The 17975-nt window shown below is 41.5% G+C and overlaps 1 protein-coding gene across 2 annotated transcripts in view; it reads left to right on the forward strand.

The window, feature by feature from the left end:
• LONP2 (lon peptidase 2, peroxisomal) overlaps window positions 1-17975 on the forward strand; it is a 94690-nt gene that overhangs the window by 15221 nt on the left and 61494 nt on the right. For both annotated transcript variants that reach the window (XM_075940219.1, XM_006121177.4), the window contains exons 7-8: window positions 5348-5606; window positions 16203-16344. In XM_075940219.1, the coding sequence (XP_075796334.1) occupies window positions 5348-5606; window positions 16203-16344 (401 nt within the window). The remainder of the gene's footprint in view (window positions 1-5347; window positions 5607-16202; window positions 16345-17975) is intronic.

The following is a 17975-nucleotide window of genomic DNA, read 5'->3' on the forward strand; positions in this document are numbered from 1 at the left end:
TCCTTGCAATTCAAGTTTTTTAGTGTTGGCAGTATTAAGAGATCAAAAGTTTCTTAAACCTAGATATTGCTAACCCCTTTTCAAATGAAACAGTTTATTCTAATAGTTTAGGACTGCAACGCTGAGGCTGTTTGCGCACTGTGAGCTATGTTTACACTGAGCAAGCTGTGTACGTACGCAAGATTCCTCTTCTTGTGTACAAAGAGTTGCATTAACATAAGTGTAGTTTAGCTGCAGTACTACTGACTGCAGCAGTGGAAGTGTGTGCTGAGTATAGACCTGCCTTGAGACTGAAGGGTAGGTACTCTGTATGGGAAAGCCATGCCTTTGCTACCCATGCAATCATTGCCATACTGCTGTTTATAACTGCAGCAGTGCAGTCAGAGAGCATGAGACAATGGGACTCACATCCCTAGTTTGTAGCATAAACATAGTCTTAAAAGTCAGGCTCTCAGTCTATTTTGGGTCTGAATACTTAAATATTAATAGTTTGTGTTGTCAAATGTTATGTTTGCAGTCAGCTTTTGGGAAAAGGGGAGTGTACAATAAATATGTGTAAAGATGCTTAGGGGATAGATCATTCAATTAATTCTTCATTCCTCCTGAAATATCTGGCACCACTGTTGAAAGACAGGCTGCTGGGCTAGCTGGCCCATTGGTCTGATCCAGTATGGCCGTTCTTGTGTTCTGTTCTTTTGAAGTCCTGAAAATTTGCTTTGAATTGTTAAGCGGAATCTGAAGTGTTTCTACTGATAAATGTTTTAGTATGTTAGAGTCTTGTGCTCCTAAGCTGAAAGTTGCTGTAGAATCAACCAAATGCATTCACAAAATTGAGCTGATGAAACTAGTTCCCAAATTGGACATTTTCGTAGGACTGGGATGATTGTTACGTTCAAGTTCTTCTTTAATAACTAGATGAAATCACTACAAACAGAGGGAAGGTTGCCAAAAACTGGGAAAGGCCAGTTTCAGTGTAATACAAATAATTTTAGCATTCTAAATAAAAATAAGTGGTTCCAAAACTAAACTGAAAAAAAATACTTGAGGTTCTTTCAGCTACTATGATCAATTTGCATTTGCTTTGTCACAACACAAGGGAAGGAGAACCTATAGCTCATGAGCCAGATCTGGCCTCTGGCTTGCCTTGATCTGGCCTGCAGTAAGGTGCAGGCTGATGCTGGTGCTGCAGCCCTACAACAAGTCTCCGAGCCTCCGCACTCTTCTTCCCCCACCCCGCTTTCCACATGGCTGGAAACCGACTCTCTGCTATGGGCAAAGCAGTGGGGAGCCAGCGCTAAAGCCCCTGAGTGGCCAGCTCTGCCTGGTGTGGGGAAGGAAGTGGTGCAGCATGCTGCCATTTCCTTCTCCCCCTTTTCCCCCCTCTGGAGCAATAGCAACACAGGGAATCATGGCCAGTGGGAGCAGCAGGGAGCGTTGCCTGCAAGTACAGGGTGGTTTAGGAGCACCTGTGGTCCTCTGCCAAACAGAAGCTGTGCCAAGTAAATGCCCCAATTCCCTGGAGCAGGAGTTGTCTCCTCAGTGCAGGATTGGGGGAGACAGGAGGCAGAGACACAGTGGGGGTCCCAACTGCTGCACCTCTGCCTTATAAATGTAGTAAGAGCTACCCGGATTTTACTACATTTAGAAGGCAGAGGTGCAATGGGGAACCCGGCATGAGCAAGGACTGCATCTCCCTCCCCCCCCCCATTGACTAATTGGTTAGTCAGTGGAAATTCCATCGACCATTCGATTAGCTGATTAATTGAAATTTAACATCCCTAGTTGCAGGAGCTTTGAGGGGGTTTTAACCTGAGGCAGGAGTTCAGTAGGGGTACAGGGATTTGGGTTGTGAGCAGGGGTAGGAGTTGGGGTTGCAACATCTGGGAGGGGGTTGTGACCTGGAGGAGGAGTGCAAGAGAGAGTGGAGAGTCTGGGAAGGGGTATGAGTGCATGAGCAGCTGCAGGGGCCATGTGTGCTGCTCTGAAGGCTGCGAGCCAAGGAGAGGGATACTTCACATGCTGCTTGTCCTGTAAACAAGCATCTCCTATTGGCCAGAAACCAGCCAGTGGGAGCTGCAAGATTGTGCTAGGGGTGGGGGCAGTATGAGATGCTTGTCTCCTCCCCCCTCCCCCCCCCCAAGGCTCCCCATGTTCACAGAAGCACATGGCCGCACAGCCAGCTTTTCTGAGCAACAAGCAGGGGCGGGGCAGGCAGGGAGCGTGGCTAAGACTACTGCTGGCCGGCTCCGGCCTGTGGTCCGTATTTTGCTGACCCTGGTTTATCTACATCTATTACTTCTCCACTTGCCAAATGATACCATGGTAGAGATGGCTTAAATCTTGTCACCTTGGACAAATGTGCTGGATTTGTAATCCAGCCTACTGTATTTATACCTACATGCCGTGTCTGTATGTACTGTAATACATTCACAGTAGTGTATTGGAAACCTTAGAAATACAATTATACTTGTATTTTGACCTCTGTGGCTCAGTACAGTGGTGGGTGTTTTTTCAAGGAAATGTCACGTAGTTCTTAATGAGAGTTCATGTGCATTTTAAATGTGAAGTATTTTTCATCATAAGATAATGTGTGACATGCTATCTCAGGACTGATATGTTATTTACCCAAGGCCAAAACATGTTGTAGGTCTGAGCTATGTCTACTGGAAAGCAAATGCTATAAAATCTCTGACATTTACTTGTCATTTCTGGAATGGTCCCTCCTGTTTTTCCTATCTCTGTCTCTGAGTGTCATAGTTTCAGGGTAACTGTACTTATGTCTTCTACTGCCTCTTGTTCTCCTCCTACATCTCCAAAATAATTATTGGTCTACTGCAGTAGTTCCCAGTCAGGTCTGAGGTGTCTCATCATCACCTAAGTCATTCTGTCTCCATGCTTTGCTTTCATTCTGGAAGCAATGAACGATATATTAGCAGCAGTTACTACACAGCTCTTTAAGTACATATATTCTTAAGGTTAAAAGCATGACAGAAAAAAAAATCCCACGGGTTTCCCTTCAGTCTTATAGGGCCAAAATCTTACGTAGACCAAATTCTTTCCACGTTTTCTGTAAAGGTTTGGCTCAAACAACTCCCAAACCACCCTTTTCTTCTGCCCATATGATGGGTACTAATTTAGCTACAACTACTCAAGAGCAAGATCTTGGAGTCATTGTGAATAGGTCTCTGAAAACATCCATTCAGTATGCAGCTTCAGTCAAAAAAGCAAATAGAATGTTAGGAATAATTTAAAAGGGGATAGAGAATGAGAGAGAATATCTTATTGCCTCTATATAAAACCATGGTACTCCCACATCTTGAATACTGTGTACAGATGTGGTCACGTCATCTCAAAATAGATATGTTGGCATTGGAAAAGGTTCAGAAAAGGGCAACAAAAATTATTAGAACAAAAATTATTACAGGTTTGGAACGGGTCCCATATGAAGAGAGATGAAAAAGACTGGGACTTTTCTGCTTAGAAAAGGGGAGACTAAGGGGAGATATAATAGAGGTCTATAAAATTGTGACTGGTGTGGAAAAAGTGAATAGGGAGAAGTTATTTACTTATTCCCACAATATAAGAACTAGAGGGTCACCAAATGAAATTAATAGGCAGCAGGTTTAAAACAAACAGAAGGAAGTTTTTCTTCACTCAGCGCACAGTCAACCTGTGGCACTACTTGCCAGAAGATGTTGTGAAGACTAGGACTTTAACAGGGTTCAACAACGAGCTAGATAGATTCATGGCTAGGTCCATCAATGGCTATTAGTAAGGATGGGTAGAAATGGTGTCCCTAGCCTTTGTCTGGAAATGGATGACGGGAGAGGGATCACGTGAGGGTTACCTGTTGTGTTCCCTCTCTCTGGGGCATCTAGTATTGGTCACTGTTGGCAGACAGGATACTGGACTAGAGGGACCTTTGGTCTGACCCAGTATGGCCGTTCTTGTGCCCACATACTTTGGGCAGAAAACCTGTCCATTTGCTAGACCAGAAAAAAGACTATTGAGTCACTTTCAACACATTGATGTTAAGGCAAAAGCCCTTTGTCTCCTTACTCTCTGAAAATCCAGTTTGAACCAGAATTTGCAAACCTTTCTGGAGGTGGTTTTTTTGTGTGCCTGAGTCTTCCATCTTTGGTTTTACCCTGATATTATTCCACTGGCTGAATTGAAATTACTTTTGGTTTATATTGGGATAAGTAAAAGCACATTCAGGCCCTTAAATTCTTGTGGTCCTTTGTTCCTTTTAATGAAAGTTATTCCAGATGTAAAATTGCTTGATTCTCCTGTAACTGTATAACTGGCATGTAGATTATATTTAATTTAAAGATCAGTGATTGCCCTATTTGCCATGATTGCTTTTATATTGAGGGATTCTATCCTTGACTCCATTTAGAATAAGATCAGGATGTGCCTTTGTTCATTTTAGAATTTCGTTGTGTGTTCAAAGGTTGCTGGAATTGAGTAAACCGTGTAGTTGACTTCATTTGTGTATTCAGAGGTGTATAACAAACAGTGTATATGTGCGTAGTTTAGATTGAGGTATATAACAAACAGTGTATATGTGCGTAGTTTAGATTACTTGTCTGTCATACTTACAATTGAGGCTGATGTATTTGCCAATATACATGCTGTGCCCTGAATAACAATTTGACACTTCAGATAAAGTAAGTAAAGCTTCTATTGCAAACCTCAAACTCATGTCTAAGATTGTCAAATTTGACTGGAGGTATTGTCAAATGATATCTGCACTGATGTCTGAGTCTAGATTGTTTCTGTGCGTTAAAGGTATTCGCATATACTTTTCTTCATTTCCCCGGGTTGTGAACCTTATGAGACCATCCAGAGTAATCTATTTACAAGGCACTGCCTTTCACCTTTCTGCTGAGATTGCCAGCAAGGACCATAATATTGATTTTTTTTTTTTTTTTTTTAATGTGGGATAACCAATTCACTGCAGTTGGACTGAGACCATCTCATTTTACAAAGGTCACTGAATTGCTATCATATAACTGTTGCTACTAAGATGGGTCAGATTTTGAATCCATAATCTAGAGGTGAAGGCTTCGTATTCCAGTACCAGGATCTATCTGATTTCCTTTTAACACATTTCTTTGCAAAGGGTAAGGGAGGTTGTATTGATTTTTAACATTGTGGCGGTGGTGTTTTAGGAGTCTTAATTCTTCAAGGAAGGAAAAACTGTAATTTTACTGTTCCTCAGAAAGCAATCTGAAATGTTACCATTTACAACAGTAACCAAATTCTATCAATTCCATTTCAGAAACAATGTTTTTTATTCTTTAAAGGAAAATAATGCTGATCTCCTTATTTTTGTGCTTGTCAGATCGTCTGGATATTCGTGCAGCCAGAATTCTTTTGGACAATGACCATTATGCCATGGAGAAGTTGAAGAAGAGAGTTTTGGAGTATTTAGCTGTCAGACAACTTAAAAACAACCTAAAGGGACCCATCCTTTGTTTTGTGGGTCCCCCTGGAGTTGGTAAAACTAGTGTGGGAAGATCTGTTGCAAAAACTCTGGGCCGAGAGTTCCATCGGATTGCCTTAGGAGGAGTATGTGATCAGTCTGACATTCGAGGTCACAGGTAAACTATCTTTGTTTTATATTGGTGGTTTTCCTTCTCCTTCCTCCCCCCACTCCATGCACTGTTACCTCCTAGTGGTGATTTCCCTTCATTTTCTCACTAGTGTTTCTTTTATTAAGAGAGGGTTGAATGTGGTTGTAGCATGGAAGTGCTTTAACTTGTAGACAAAGCCTAAATGAAATAATCTTGCAGAACCACAGTTATAAGAAGTAACTGTTTTTTACGCAAATATAGAAAGGCACACACATTGTCCAATAGGCATGTGAACGTTTAACCAGTTAATCGGGAAGCCTCACCTGCTATTTAGGTTGTCTAATGTGGGCTGGAACAGCTTTCTGCCTGCTCTAGGCAGGGACTGCTCCTGCCTCACAGAGGCCTACTGTGCACAGAGCAGCCCCTGTCTGTGGCAGGGAGGGGTCACTCTAGCCACACTTATTCACCTCTCCTCCCCTTAATTGATTAACTGATTAAACAATAGGTTTAATTAGTTAACCAATTAAATGGAAGTTTACATCCCTATTGTCCCATGAAGTTGATGCTGAAGATCTAATTGAAGGCCTTGTATTGGATCACCCCATATTGCAATGATGGCAGTGGCATTGAAAATATCTTGAGGGCAGTATCTTCATACTTATCTGTGTTCTAGTCCAGTGGTGCCAGGCCGTGAACCACTGGTTGCCGGGCTGTGGTATGTTGCCGGGCCGTGGCATGTTGCTAGGCCACACCCATGCCTTGACAGGCCTGTACGCAGAGGGCGTGCAAAAGGTGCAAACGCCCCCTCTTCCCCTTCCCCATGGTCCCTCTACTGGTCTCTTGCACAGCCTGATGGGAGTACCAGGCCCTTGGCCACCTTCCCCCCCCCTTTGCCCAGTTCAGCGGGGGCGTTGGCTGCTGGGGGGAGCAAGCAGGAGGCTGCTCACAACCCCTCACCTGCCCCATGGAGCACTAGCTGCTGTGGCTCTGCCACTGTGGCTGAGTGTTTTCTTTGGCTCCAGTACCCTGGTGCGGAGCAGCAGCGCGGCTAGGGCAGGACAGATCCAGCTATTGTTGGGGGAGCTGTGAAGGGCCCTGGCTGCTGACAGAGGCCCCCTGGAGAGATATGAGACCTTCCTGCTTGCCCCATGTGCGTCCCCTGGTCTTGGAGGTGGGTGTGAGCATCCTGGCGTCTCATGCTGTAGCTGCTCCTGCCGAGTCCCCAGATAGACAGGAGCCACTCTTCCTGGTTCACATATGGGACATGCGGGAGGGGAAAGGGGCAGAGAAGGTGGGCTAGATGTGCGTGTCTGTGAGGTAATGACATTGGGGTGAATTATCTAATGTCATTACCTCACAGACACTAACCTTCACCCTCACTCTCACTGTTCTAAAATTTGATATGTCAATTTTATATGTGTTCACTTTTTTTGATTGTATCACTTTGGTATATATGGTCATGCCAATTTTCTTCCACAAATTGATCTGAGGAAGTGGGTCTGGCCCATGAAAGCTCATCGCCTAATAAACCATCTTGTTAGTCTTTAAAGTGCTACATAGTCCTGTCTTTAGTGCAGTGAAAGTATCTAACTTTGTTTCCCTCTTAAAGGCCTGGCTCATGACATTTGCATGAATACATTTCAAACAAAGTTTACATAGGTGTTAATGGCTCAAGATAAGAAAGGAAAGGGTACTTTTAACAGAATTTTTTTTTTAGTGTTGTAGAGATCTGCAAACTCTGATCCCTTATAACAGGCATGTCAAACTCGAAGCCTACTGAGGGCCACACAAACGAAAACTGATAGCTTTCAGGGCCACGTAAGGTTCCCAAATGGTTTGTCAAGCAAAACAAAACATTTTAGGTGCCAGGCAGAATACTGGATACCTGGCTTTTAAGGTATATTTTATAATATTTTAATAATTTGATGTGTAAAATTATTTGCTCACATTAAAAAATTTTACATTAATTTTACATAATTTTTCATTTAAATATAAGTTTAAGGTACTTTTAAATTTTGTATATGATACATAACTTCTTTTGTTGAAATAAAAACAAGTATAGATCATGGTTAATCAAATAGAAGAGGTATCTGTGAAAATTTCAGATACTTTGTAAATTTGAGATTTTGCATAAAGATATTATTAATGCAATTGCAAAAAAAAAGACACATTTATTGATATAAAATTAATAGACATTTTATTATTTTATTTGGGAATAAATAAATAAAAAACAAAATATTAACAAAATAACTCCTTCCCCTCCCCCAGAGCCAGACACTCCCATTCTAACCCAGTCCCCCTCCACTACCTCAGAGTCAGGACTTTCCAGCTTAATGCCTCCCTCAGGGCCAAGCCCCCCCAACCTAATGCCTCCCCCTCTTCCTCAAAGCCAGGCATTCCCAGCCCCCAGCCCTCCCCCCTCCCCAATACCTGGGTCCCGGAGTCGACGTTGCTGCCTGAGGCGCGGAGGCAGCATGAGCACAGTGGCCAGCTGTGAGCGCCCTCTGGAGAGCCAGTGCAGAGTGCCCAGCCGGCCATGAGTACGTGCACAGGGCGGTTCAACTGGCCATGAGCAGTTGCTGTGGTGCAAAGTGGCCTGGCCAGCTCTGAGCAGTCAGCGGGCCACACTTCCTTTTTTTATAATGTTCTGGCAGGCTGCAAAAAAATTCTGTTGTGCCAGTTTGACATGCCTGAGTTACAATGACATGCATTGTGTACATACAGATGTGATGTAAATTAACATGTGACCTCTTAAAATTAATTGCCATAATTAATATGCAAATACAATGTTACCGGTCTGTCAAAAGTTTGTGAATGGGTTTACCAGTCTATAGTATAAAAATGTTTGGGAACCACTGTTTTAGTCTTCCTTTTCAGAAGACAAAATTTTATACAGTGATGAATTTGAGCTTGACATATCCAACAGAAGTTATTTTTCACACTTTCTGGGAGGAGCAAGAAACCTTTCTATCTCCTTAACAATACTTTTGATAATATTTAATTATTTCATTTGGTTGGAAGCTTTCATTGCTTGTTTTAATTATTTTAGTCTTTTCACTTGTTTCTGATGAAATGTGGAAAAAAACTTAGTGGAATCGTATTTTCTCATGAAACTGTATGTAGCTTCTGGAAATTCAGAAGAGACTATATTAAACGGCAGCGTTGTGTGTGTTTTAATTTGTGGGTAACTTTATGTTGGAGGTGACTAATACTGCACCTCCTTTCCCCAAGGCTGTTTTCTCCACTGTTTTGGCAGTAATTACTGTGAAGCAAGCTGAGTTCTCTCTCCTTTTAGAAAGCATGTCAGTAAAATAGTCTGACACATTTGTTTGCCAACATTTGCATGGTCTTCAAAGATGAACACATTCTTATACTATTAATTATATGCATTACAAGAGCAGAACATGAAATAGAAAATGTACACGTCTTTACAGGAGTTAATTGCTAAGTAACAGTTATTCATATGCTACCAAGAGTGCATATTTGATTGGGTTTGGGTTTTTGACTTTACAGGAATTCTTTTAAACCTGCTGTAGAAGAAAGCTCCTCTTGTGGATATATCAGTCAGTGAAAAGAGGGACCTGTGGCTGTTTTATACACACAGAAGCATTTTTTTTTTTTTAGGTTATAATGAACGAGTGTGTGTTCTATTTCCATTTTGGTAAAAACTGACCTTTTAGCATCTGTCCATATTGCAAAATCTCTCAGGCATTAATGGAAGATGGAGAAAACTTAGCCCCTCACTTCACTATAAAGCCCTGAATTATAAGTCATGGATCCTAACGTTAAATAATAGTTTTCATTTACAGTTCAGGTATTTCTAATTATGCGAATGTTAAAACTTTGAAGGTTACATATGTCATTTAAATCATTGTGCAACGTGCTGCTATTCAAACTGGAACCACAAGAGGGTGTCAGACATTTCTTAAAAGAAGCATGCATTGATACTAAAAGACATGTTTTTTCAGCAGACAATAGATAGGACTTCTGTCTGCCTATTAGGTTTTCAGGTGAGTGCTCTGCTTACATAGTTCTCTAAAGTCAAAACACAAGATTTTTTCCAGTTATAAATAGTTCTTTATAGTTCTACCCCGCTAGTTTTATTTTAGACTTGCCATCTCATCCATTTTAAAACACAGAATTAATCATAGAATACTAGGACTGGAAGGGACCTCCAGAGGTCATCGAGTCCAGTCCCCTGCGCTCATGGCAGGACCAAACATGAATACTAGCGCTGTACAAAATGATGGCAGGTAAACACAATGTTAAGCTAAAATGTTTAAGTCATTAGTATTTTATAAAGGCTTTATTAAAATATTATTCTCTAGAAATGGATGATTTAAAATAAAGCTTTCTGTATTGATATAAATGTCTGAGCCCTAACTATAAATCTTATTAAAAAAATAAATTGATTGAAAACTCTTTGGCTATTAGGGTACGTCTAGACTACATGCCTCTGTCGTTAGAGGCATGTAGATTAGGCTACCAGACATAGGAAAATGAAGCGGCGATTTAAATAATTTACATCATCATCTTGGGATGAGGCATACCTGGGTGGTCGACAAATACCTTTGATGTCGACACCCGCGCGTACAGACTATCGCACTGAGCCGACAAACAGCTGATCAGCTGTTTGTCGGCTCAGCGCAGCAGCCATGTAAATTTAAATGAAGCGACGATTATTTAAATCGCCGCTTCATTTTTCTATGTCTGGTAGCCTAATCTACATGCCTCTGGCGACAGGCATGTAGTCTAGATGTACCCTTAGTGTATTGCATCAGGAAAGAACAAAGTATTGTTTGAGGGTTTAGCACGAAGTTGAGAATTCTTCAGTGAACAAAGAAGCACAGAATTTGAGAATCAAATATATCCTTTTATGCCAATTAAACTCAATAAAGGTTGCACTCACTCAGTTGCCAGATTTATCCCTTCCTTCTTAACTCTTGACTATTTTTGCAGGATTGTGTGTATAGTGTTAGGATCTAATGCTTGCACACAACAAAGACTCAAATGTTTTTATTTTTGTCTTAGAATTGTCTCTACTTTTAGTGAGTCTTACTATAGTTGTTTTGTGTAGGGTTTGCATCTTTTAACAGTGTAAGCTTTTCTGCAGGTTGGTCCTACAAAGTCCTTTATGTAAAAACCTTGATTCCATAGTTGAATCTTCACAAGTGATCCCCTGCACCTATGTGGAGCCTGTAGTGAACATGGGTGCCAGTGAAGGGGTGAGTCCATAAGGATCCAATTAAAGAATTGGGAATACAAAAATTGAAGTTGTATCATGTAATTTTTTCCTGCAAATTATCTCAGATATGCTTTAGTTAACATAAAAATACCATTTCAGACTGACATAATGAATATTACCAGACAGAAATGTGAAGATAGGGGTTGGGGGGAGGGGAGAAAAGAAATGAAGGGATGGTAGGAGAGAGAAAGACACTATCTGCTTCTCTGTGGAATATACAGTGCCTGGGATGATGCTTGTACAGAAAGACACAAGGTTCACTGAGAGTACATGAGTCATTTGGTATGAATCAGGCTTCAATGCCACCTAATGGCTCCTTTCTATACCATTAAAGAGGACTTTCCGTTATCATTGGAGTTAGTGCTTGTTACCTCTCCTACTCACAGTAAATAAAAGTTTTTACATAGATTTGATATCACACTGTTTGTGTTTTATTTTGATAACCCTTATTCGCAATATATATATTTTGGCACTGAATTTCTAGGTGGGAGGAAGGTATATACTGAATGATCAGTTCAGTAGGAGAGAAGTAAGTGCGTTAGACTTCAGCATTATGTCATGGGGTGGCATTTCAATGGGCGTGCAGTTCCATGTGATGTACAAATATGGAAATCTGAAAACGCCCAGCTTTTACCATTTAAGCACTGATCACATGCTTACAGCTGGAATGCATGTGAGTCCTTTTTTCATGAGAAGCCACTACTGTTCTGCATTCTCAAAATGAAGTCAACATTGCATTACAAAAACAAAACTGTTTTATCAGACATCCTCCAGCAGTCTTTAGCTTTTACCCCCATCTACTCCATATGTAAATGTTTGTCACTTACATTTGACAAAAACTTCCTTATTAAAAAGAGAACTGAAGACACAGAAGAAACATTTTTTTAAATTGCCATTTTTTAAAAAAAGTTTAGTATCATATACTATAGTTGTCATCATAATTTCTATGCAAATTAATGAGGGAACTTGCTAATATCCCTCTACCAGTAGTTGTTTAAATGAGCTTCTTGCAAGTGAAATTCTGATATTAGTGTGTACAGGACCTAAACCAAATTGAAAGTGTGTGTTAAAAATGTATTAACCTAACCTAATACAGGCAGTCCCCGAGTTAGGCGGATCCGACTTATGTCGGATCCGCAGTTACGAACGGGGCCCTCTCCCTGGTCTCCAGCAGACCAGGGAGAGGAAGCAAAGCGGCGGAGCACGCGGGCAGTGGACAGCCCAGACGCGTCTGGGCTGTCCGCTGCCCGCGTGTTCCGCCGCTTTGCTCTGCTTTGCTCCCCATCCTTCTGGTCTGCAGACCAGGGGGACGGGGAGCAAAGCAGAGCAAAGCGGCTGAACACGCGGGCAGTGGACAGCCCAGACGCGCCGTGGCTGTCCTGCTGCCCTCGGGCTCCGCGGCTTTGCTCTGCTTTGCTCCCCGTCCCCCTGGTCTGCAGACCAGGGGGACGGGGAGCAAAGCAGAGCAAAGTGGCTGAACACGCGGGCAGTGGACAGCCCAGACGCATCTGGGCTGTCTGCTGCCCGCTGTTCCGCCGCTTTGCTCCCCGTCCCCCTGGTCTGCAGACCAGGGGGACGGGGAGCAAAGCAGAGCAAAGCCGCGGAGCCCGAGGGCAGCAGGACAGCCACGGCGCGTCTGGGCTGTCCCGCTGCCCCGGTGCTCCGCGGCTTTGCTCCAGTTTCAGCAGCAGCTGACTTGGGGATGCCTGGGGTTCTTAAGTTGAATCTGTATGTAAGTCAGAACTGGCATCCAGATTCAGCCGCTGTTGAAACTGATCAGTTTCAGCAGCGGCTGAATCTGGACGCCAGTTCCGACTTACATACAGATTCAACTTAAGAACAAACCTACAGTCCCGATCTTGTACGTAACCCGGGGACTGCCTGTAAGACCAATATGAGGGAGCATGTGTTTTTCTCCAGTAGAGGTCTTTAGAATGGGGAGCAGGTTTAAAACTAATAAGCGAAAGTTCTTCTTCACGCAGCGTGTAGTCAACCTGTGGTACTTCTTGCCAGAGGAGGCTGTGAAGGCTAGGACTATAATAGAGTTTAAAGAGAAGCTAGATAGGTTCATGGAGGTTAGGTCCATAAAAGGCTATTAGCCAGGGGGATAAAATGGTGTCCTTGGCCTCTGTCTGTCAGAGGCTGGTGAGAGATGGCAGGAGACAAATCGCTTGATCATTGTCTTCGGTCCACCCTCTTTGGGGCACCTGGTGCTTGCCACTGTCGGTAGACAGGATACTGGGCTAGATAGACCTTTGGTCTGACCCAGTATGGCCGTTCTTATGTTAAGAAGCTGCTGTCAGCTGATGTCTAGGCTTGTGGTGAGGACACAAATGTTTCTGGTCTTTTGAAGATTCCTGCTGCTGTTCTGTTTTCTGCGTGAGCCTCTAGAGTTTGTCTAGTGTTTATAAAGCTGCTGCTTTTCTTAAATTCTAATTAGGATAGACTGCTTTGTCACTGATGGGAAGAACACCCCCACAAAAAAAGAATCCCATTGTAGGTTCAGATATGTTTATATTGTATAGCAGAAATACATAGTTGAAAACCATCTTCAATGTTCAATAGTACCAGTCACTAATTTTTGAACATTGAAACATGGAAGCAATTTAGATTCTGCAACGAGCAAGAATTTCAGTGAAAGATACTCAGACACATGGTGGTTATCATATTATTAAACTGTTATTCCCCCGTCACATTGTATTTAGTCTCTCTAATGTCCTCATATAGATTTGCCTTTGCATGGTATTTATTAATCTCTTGCAAAATTAGCATGACTTGTCAGTATTGTGGATCTGAGTCTGTCAAATTAATGTAATAATAACATTGGGTACGGCCCACTTATAGCAATGACACTTTGTATCACAGGATTATAGACAGTCTAATTTTCTCCATCGAAAGCTGTTACAGATGTAAAGGGAAAATTGATATCCATGTACCTGTTAAATTCATGCAGTATATTTAAACTGTCTTTCCTGTTAGCAGATCAAATTATGTAAATAAATGCTTGCTCATTTTAAGTTAGAATTTAATCCACTGATTAAATAGCCGTGTTGAATTTAATTAACGTGATTTGCCATATTTAAAAATTAGTACAAGGGATGAGGGAAAGAAGAGAAAGGAAGGGTAATGGCAGTAAAAAAGTTATGATTATATTTCTAACAGTATATCTTCTTACTTACCACACTCTTGTCCAACTCTTTTTAGCAATTGAGGATTGATTTCATGGAACTTAAGCACAAATGCTTTGCTGAACAGAGACCTATGCCCAACAGTGCTGCTTCTACATTTGAACCTTGGAAATCTCATGAGGCCTACATTGTCCATTTCACCCTTCCTATATTACAAGAAACCCATTTTAGCAGGAATCCAATTAACTCCCCATCTCTATGTGTAGTAATTTTATTTATTTCTAGACATTGATTACCTAATACTTTGTGAATGGTTACAGTTTAAAAATATTGTTGAGTTTTCAAGACAGAAACTGAGACTGTACCTTGCAAAATGTTGATGCTGCTGGACTTGCCATAACTTCTTTGCTATTTTTCCTTTAAGGTTAAGGAGCCTGAATGTATTCAGCAGTTGTTGAGCCCCTAGAGAATAGCATGCCATAGCCTTTTATAAAGTGAAATGTAAATATCTCTTTAATTATAAAATCATGCCCTCTCCTTCAATGGACAAATGTAATATAAAACCATATCATTATTACTAAGGGGCTGTGTCTAGACTGGCCAGTTTTTCCGGAAAATCAGCCGCTTTTCCGAAAAAACTTGCCAGCTGTCTACACTGGCCGCTTGAATTTCCGCAAAAGCACTGACTTCCTACTGTAAGAAATCAGTGCTTTTTGTGGAAATACTATGCTGCTCCTGTTTGGGCAAAAGTCCTTTTGCGCAAAAGTTTTGCGCAAACAGGCCAGTGTAGACAGCTCAGCTTTGTTTTCCTCAAAAAAGCCCAGATCACGAAAATGGCGATCGGGGCTTTTTTTGCGGAAAAGCGCGTCTAGATTGGCACGGACGCTTTTCTGCAAAAAGTGCTTTTGCGGAAAAGTATCTGTGCCAATCTAGATGCTCTTTTCCGAAAATGCTTTTAACGGAAAACTTTTCCGTTAAAAGCATTTCCGGAAAATCATGCCAGTCTAGACGTAGCCGGGATGTAAAATCCCATTTAATTGGCTAACTGGCAGTATCTGCTGGGTAGGAACACTATCTTGTCCCCCTGCCTCTGTCAAGGGCTGCTCCAGTGTCCTGATCAGAGCAGCTCCTGCCTGTGGGGTGCCCAGGCCCACCGTGGACAGAAAGTGCCTGAAGCAGCCCCTACCTGCGAGGCATTCTGGCCCACAATAGGCAAGGGCTGCTGCTAGAGCAGCCTGTCCAGGACCTCCTCCCCCATCGTGCCCCTTCCCTGTGGGGCTGCAGCAGTCTCCTGCCTGCAGCAGGTGGGGAGCTGCTCCAGCCGCACCTGTTAAACTTTCACATCCCTAATTATTACATAGTGTGGTGATATTTCCTGTGGGGCTCAATGATTTATCATTAACTTTAGTAGTTTTGAAACCATTCCCATGATTTTTAGGAGTCATCTTTCCAAAGGTCATCCTGTTTTTATTCTAAGCAGTTTAATACAGATTATATGCAGATCATTTAGACCTGTTCTGCATATTTGCTTTGTGAAGTTCATGAGATATTCGATGTGCTATACTGTTGGAGTATCAGTATCTTCTGAGCCATCAGTGTTTTGTTTGGTTATGGAGCAAACAGACTGACAAACTTGGGAAATTTGTGTGTTTATGTATAAAAATGAATATAGTTCCCCATACACTGTGTAAAAAGGCTCTTTCCTAAACAAATTTGGATAGGTAGGCATTCATGCCATGCATGCTTTGCTAATTTATTTGTTCTGTTTTGTTTAAATATGACAAAATAAATTATAAAGTTTTTGAAAAGGTTATTCAATTAAAAATCTCTGTTAATAAGTTCCAGTTAGGACACATGACTACCTATCATAGGCTTCATAGAATCAGGCATTGGTGGAATTGTGCCCTAATTTATTACTACTATATGTCGCAAGTTAGGATACCTATGTTTCTAGGTAGTCAAAGGGTTTTAAAAAACTGAAAATTTTGCTTATAGTCACATACAGGATCATACACTACATGGACTTTAGACATGCTTTACTCTGCCTGGAGCAAATATTTCAGTAAAGGATTAGGATTAGAATAATGGAAACACGAGAAACTTGTCCAATGATTATAGAGGAAAAAAGTGTTTTTTACAGGAGTATTATTGTAAAGCTGCTTCTTTTCAGATTTGTTTCTTTGAGTTTGTTTTGTTGTTTTCATGCCTGATCTCTTCTGCTTTTTATTTTTCCCCACTTGTTTCACTTAGGCGCACTTATGTTGGCAGTATGCCTGGTCGAATAATCAATGGCTTGAAGACTGTTGGGGTTAACAATCCAGTGTTTCTGTTAGATGAGGTTGATAAACTGGGGAAGAGCCTTCAGGGAGATCCTGCAGCTGCTTTGCTTGAGGTAAGATATGGAATCATCATATTCATACTGCCACATCCTGTAAATTAAAAAGATTGTTTCATTGCAGACTAGCAGAGTTTTGAATATCATTCTTGGGAAGAAAGTGTTAGTTTGGTGATGGCACAGTTGGACTTTTATTGAGTGAAAGACAGGCTGAAATGATTTTGCATACTGTTAGTTATCTCAGAGATGATTAGATCTTCTGCCTTTTCTCATACATAGTGCAAATTCTACAGGCTGGACATCTTCTAAAATACATATTAAGATAGAATTCTTTAACTTTTAACTTTTTCTGATTCAAAATGGCTTTTTTTACACATGCTCAACATAGTATTTTAAACTTCAAGTAAAAAGTGAGACATTTTAAATGTACCAAACTTGGTTCTGTTAAGAATACTTTTACACTAAATGACAGAAGTGTTTAATCACATAAATTGTTATAGATTTAACATTACTAGCAGATGTGAAGAGCCCCTATGGGCCAACCAGCATATGTGCTGATTAAAAAAATCCAACTATACCTAGATTTAACTAATGTTTTCCTTGGAATGTAATCCTTTTTATTTGATTTTCAAGCTTTCAATGGTGCAAGCTAATACTACAGCCAAGTTAATGACTTAGTACAGGGAGGGTCACAAGTGCTTACACTATAGTTGTTTAATTTTAAATTAGTTTTTTTTGTAGTGAACATCTAATTAAATGCAAACAGTTTGCACTTACTTGTTAATCCAATGATCTGAGTGCTTAACTAACAGTAATGGATTAAGCCTCATCAATGGTGAGTAAACAGGAAGAAATGGTTAACTGGTGTGGACTGGAGCAGCCCTTGTCTGCAAGTGTACCCAGGGCCTCTTCAGCCCAAGATTTAAGTGGTTTACTAATTGAATGGATTTTACATCCCTATTACATGTTGCACCTCCCTAACTCTCTGGTCTGGCAACATCTGTGACCAGGCGAGAGCGCCGTAATGGCCAGGAGTCAGGCAGCAGGAGGGCTGGCAGTTAGGAGCCCTGAGAGCCCAGCGGGCCTGGCAGCAGCTGTTGGGGAAATCTCGCTCCCCTGGGGTACAGAGTCCCTAGAAGGGTCTGAGGCTAGAGGTCAAAGCAGTGAGGCAGGAGAGAAATCTAGAAGGAAAACTTTATTATGCATGAATGCAGGCTGACAGCTACCAGAGTGAGAGCAGCAGCAGCCCTGAGAGACAGGTTCAGGGATCCTTTATACAGTATGTTCAGACAGTTTAGTTGTTGATCGTTTTCTTTAATATATCAAAGTCTCAGCAGAAGTACTCTGAGATGTTTCTGTTCACACCAGAAGTACTAGAAAGTAAGTTTTACAGTTCAAAGGCACATGATAACCTGAGTGAAAAGTCTACAAGGCAACTGTGACAAAGATAAGAGTTTACATGACAAATTGTGACAGACTAGGAGTCTCCATGAAGTTGAGATAGGAGGCATTGTAAGGGTCTTGATTAGAGTTAAGATGATTTCTCTGTTGGAGAGAGAGAGACCTGGAAAACTTTTAACTCTTACAGCAGCTTTCTTGTAGAGAGTTTTGATTTCCTCCACAGTCCCCCCCTTTAACACAATTGGAGTTATTTGATTTTTCTCCCACACAGCCCAGCCAGAAAGCTG

This window comes from Pelodiscus sinensis, chromosome 12, assembly GCF_049634645.1.
Source record: "Pelodiscus sinensis isolate JC-2024 chromosome 12, ASM4963464v1, whole genome shotgun sequence".
In the NCBI taxonomy this organism is placed as follows: Eukaryota; Metazoa; Chordata; order Testudines; family Trionychidae; genus Pelodiscus; species Pelodiscus sinensis.